This window comes from Sinocyclocheilus anshuiensis, unplaced genomic scaffold (genome assembly GCF_001515605.1).
Source record: "Sinocyclocheilus anshuiensis isolate Anshui unplaced genomic scaffold, SAMN03320099.WGS_v1.1 scaffold796, whole genome shotgun sequence".
Taxonomy (NCBI): Eukaryota; Metazoa; Chordata; class Actinopteri; order Cypriniformes; family Cyprinidae; genus Sinocyclocheilus; species Sinocyclocheilus anshuiensis.
In genome coordinates, this window is record NW_015557105.1 from 54,496 (window position 1) to 58,394 (window position 3,899).

The following is a 3,899-nucleotide window of genomic DNA, read 5'->3' on the forward strand; positions in this document are numbered from 1 at the left end:
TTTCTTTGCACTGAGCAATTTACTTACACAAGCCTTACATTTTTGCACGACAGGGCAGCTCACTTCTTCTGAACAAGCTGTACATTTATTATTTATTATTACATTTGTTTGCCTCTCTGTGCCAACATACTGTATTTTGAGGGACTCTATCACCCCCTTGTAATGAAACCATGAAGTACATCTGCTACTTTATTCAGTCTTTTTGTCCACAACAGTGGATCTACACTGGAAGCATTGAAGCAACATGTCATCTAAGAATTTATATATATATATAAAATGTTAACTTTAAAAATTAGAAATAAATTTGAAATAAATGTAAAATTTAAAATAGTTTTAAAAATTAAATAAATTTAAATTAATGTAAAGTTCAATAAATAATATAATCAATGAACTATATATTTATAGTTATATATTCATCAGCTGAAAGGGTATCGTATAGGACACTTCCAGTGCAGTCAACTCTATTGATTATAAAAGTAGTGATAGTTTATTTGCTTTGCAACTAGCAGTGTAATATGTGAAGTGCTGCAGTCAGTGAGTTAAATGCAAGCTGAGGGATTCATGCAGTTATTCATCAATCACATGAAGGTGATGGGATGCAATGAGATGCAAATGGTGCTAAGATGATGACGATGATGAGGCAGCATCATAAGCTTCATTCAATCAGAAACAGTTTTAAAAGGGATGAAATGCAGAAATTCAAACCTCCTGAACAATTTGTTTGTGTATGTATGTAATGAATTCGGTTCTGAGAAGGAATATTTGAAATTATTTTTAAGCTAATATCAAGGAATCAGATGTGTTGTATGCTGCCAGTTACTTGTCAATAACTGCAATAACTAAATGTTATTTTTTGAAAATTTTTTGAAGTTCTTCAAAAAGGTATTTTGTAGTATTTTTTTTAATTATTTAAATATGTTTTATAATAGTATTATATATATTTATATGTTTTACAAATTTAAATTATATATATATCATTATTAAAATTCCTTGTTCTTGAAAATAATTGCAGTATCTTTTATTAATAGTTATAAAAATAAAATATTTATAAGGTTTCATAATTTTTAAACAAATTATACATATTTTTAAATATATAAAACTATATAAATTATAATAATTATATAAATGCTATAGTTTTAATTAAAATATGCTTAACGACATCTTTGTAAATAATGATTATGATACGAAAACCCACATATATTTAAGGTGTAAGGAAAATATTTCTTTACTTTTTACTGTTATATAATGTTTTAGATTGAAAAATTTCAAATTTTATTGGAAAAGGTATGAAATGTAAAAACATAGACAGGTTAAAAATGATTTTCTATGGTAATCGACAGTTTGAACAGGGCCCTTCCTAGAACTAACTAGTATGCAACATGCGTGTGTTGACTTACAGCAGCGTGCGGCCGTGTGTGAGTGAGATCAGTGCTCAGTCTGGGCTGCCTGTGATTGGCCGAGCTGCTGATGATATCACTGCGGCCCTCGCTCTGAGCCCTGGGTCTGGACCAGGGGCCGCCAGGAGCCGCAAACCAACGCATGCTCTGCAATCAGGGCACAACAGCACACTTCACATGGGCCATGCAGCACAGCCAATGGGTTACACATGATCATGCGTGATGCAGACGAGTGAACGTGCACACAGCCACAGATTCAGCGCTTTTAAAGGAATAGTTCACACAAAAAATCAAGTTCATGTTGTTCTGATGCTCCTCATATTATTTTCTTCCACTGAACACAACATCAGATGTTTTGTACAATGTCAGAGCTGCTCTTTTACATACAATGTTAGAGTATTCTTTTAAGTAATATTTTGAATTAGCTTTTTTTCAATTTTAATTTGTTTAATTTTTAGTTTTAGTTTAATTTTAGTAATATTTTTATGTGATTTTTTTGTCATTTTTATAATTTTTTAAAGAAATATTTAAGTTTAATTAATTTTTAGTTCAGATTTAGTTTTTATTTATTTCCAGTTAGTAATGTTAATGCTTCAATTTAAACTAAATTAAAATTAGAAAAAATTAGTTTTTTCAAATAATATTTATATTTTATATATATATATATATATAAAAGTGTTTCAATAATAGTTTTAATGAATGATAATAACCCTGACAAAAATTACACAAAAGTGTCAAAACTGTAGTCTATATGATTATAAATTTTTATTTTAATTTAATACAATTTTTTTTAACTATATCATTTTTGTCAGGGTTATCATTCATCAAAACTGGAAATCAATGAAAACTAAAAAGAACCAAATCTAAAGTAAAAATAAATTAAACCTAAATATAATAATAAAAAAAAAACTAATAAAAATGAGAAAAGCACATCACAAAATTACTAAAATTTACTCAAAATTAAAATAAAAATGGAAAGTATAAATGCAAAAGGATAATCTTCTATTATTATTTATAAAATAAAATGCCAAAAAACTGTATTGAAAACCCACATCTTTATAAGGTGCAAGGAAAATATTTGACTATTTTTTACTTATATAACATTTTAGACGTATCAAATCAAAATTGTAAAAAAATAAAATAAAATAAACAAAGATGAAGTGAATTTATATTTTTAGGTGAACTATTCCTTTAAACTCATATTTCTGGTTAACAAGTTCTGTATCATATACAGGTCATTCCGAATAAATCTGTAATAAATAAATAAATACATAATCTGTGGGTGTATAAATGAACAGGCTTGAGGGACTGAGGCATGCTGGGAACAGGGTCCAAAATTAACTAATATGAGGAGAATCCACAAGCAAAAAAAAAAGAAGAAAATTGTAAAAACTAAAAACTATATTTTGCATATTTTTTATTTTTATTGAAATAATAAAATTTTGTTCCTTATTTTTACATTTGGGTGGTTAATTTATTTTATTTTTTTTGCAGATTGATTTGTATGCCTTTGATTTGAACTGAATTAATGTCACTAGTGAAATTCAGATGATGCTTCTTACAAAGCAGGTATCATCTTAAGCCGCGTTTCCACCGAAATTACCCGGAACAATTGTACCAGGAACTTTTTTCCCCCCAGACCGGTTGCTGTCTGCGTTTCCATCGCGGTCTAAAGTACCGAGAAGATTAGGCAAATAGTCTGGTCATGTAGGTCTGTGCGCGTTTCAATACCAAATTTCTGACTTGCTTCCTCGGTAGTTCGGACTTCGCGAGTTCGACTCAGGAGTGTGATCTCCCGCGGACGGGACGACGCAAGTCCGGTAATCCTGCAAACAGCAGCGTACTTGATAACATCAGTCAGCTCGCTTTGGCTGCTGCAATTTTCCTCACTGTATTTACAATAAGACGAAATATGAAATCAAACACCACTGCCTCTTTTCGTTTTCATTTAAACATATTAATAGCTGCAGAAATGTTCAGATAACGTACATGGCCTACATTACAATGAAACAAAATATTATATCAAACATTGCCTGTTTTCATTTACATTTTAACATATTAATAGATGAATAGAATAAAGACCAAAGATTACCTGTTTAGATTTACCCAAGACGAATTATATCTCATGTTTAACCACTACAGAGACATCAGAGCCAGCGGTAAATGTCAGAAGGACTAGCCGAGGTGAGGCTGCTCTCGTCGGGATACATAAGCACTGAACACCCGCTGATCGCGTGGAGCTCACGTCTCCGAAGTCGGCGAAGCACATTTTCAAATAGGCGCTGTCTTTATAATTAAACCGCAGATTTGAGTTTTAAACAACTACATTCTCGCCTGAAATACTTTTAAAACTACATTTCATGACACAATAACAGTAATATAAAAAAAAAAATGATGCGTGAACTAGCATGTTCAGTGCTCAAGTCCCGCCCCCGAAAGTTCCGGACCTTTGAAAAAGTACTACCAGTACTACCTGGACTTTCTGAGGGGCAATTTTTTACC

At 30.9% G+C, this 3,899-nt stretch overlaps 1 protein-coding gene across 1 annotated transcript in view; it reads right to left on the minus strand.

Moving 5' to 3' along the window:
- kif13a (kinesin family member 13A) overlaps positions 1-3,899 on the minus strand; it is a 90,428-nt gene that overhangs the window by 3,064 nt on the left and 83,465 nt on the right. The window contains exon 38 of the mRNA XM_016472625.1: positions 1,398-1,544. Within this exon, the coding sequence (XP_016328111.1) occupies positions 1,398-1,544 (147 nt within the window). The remainder of the gene's footprint in view (positions 1-1,397; positions 1,545-3,899) is intronic.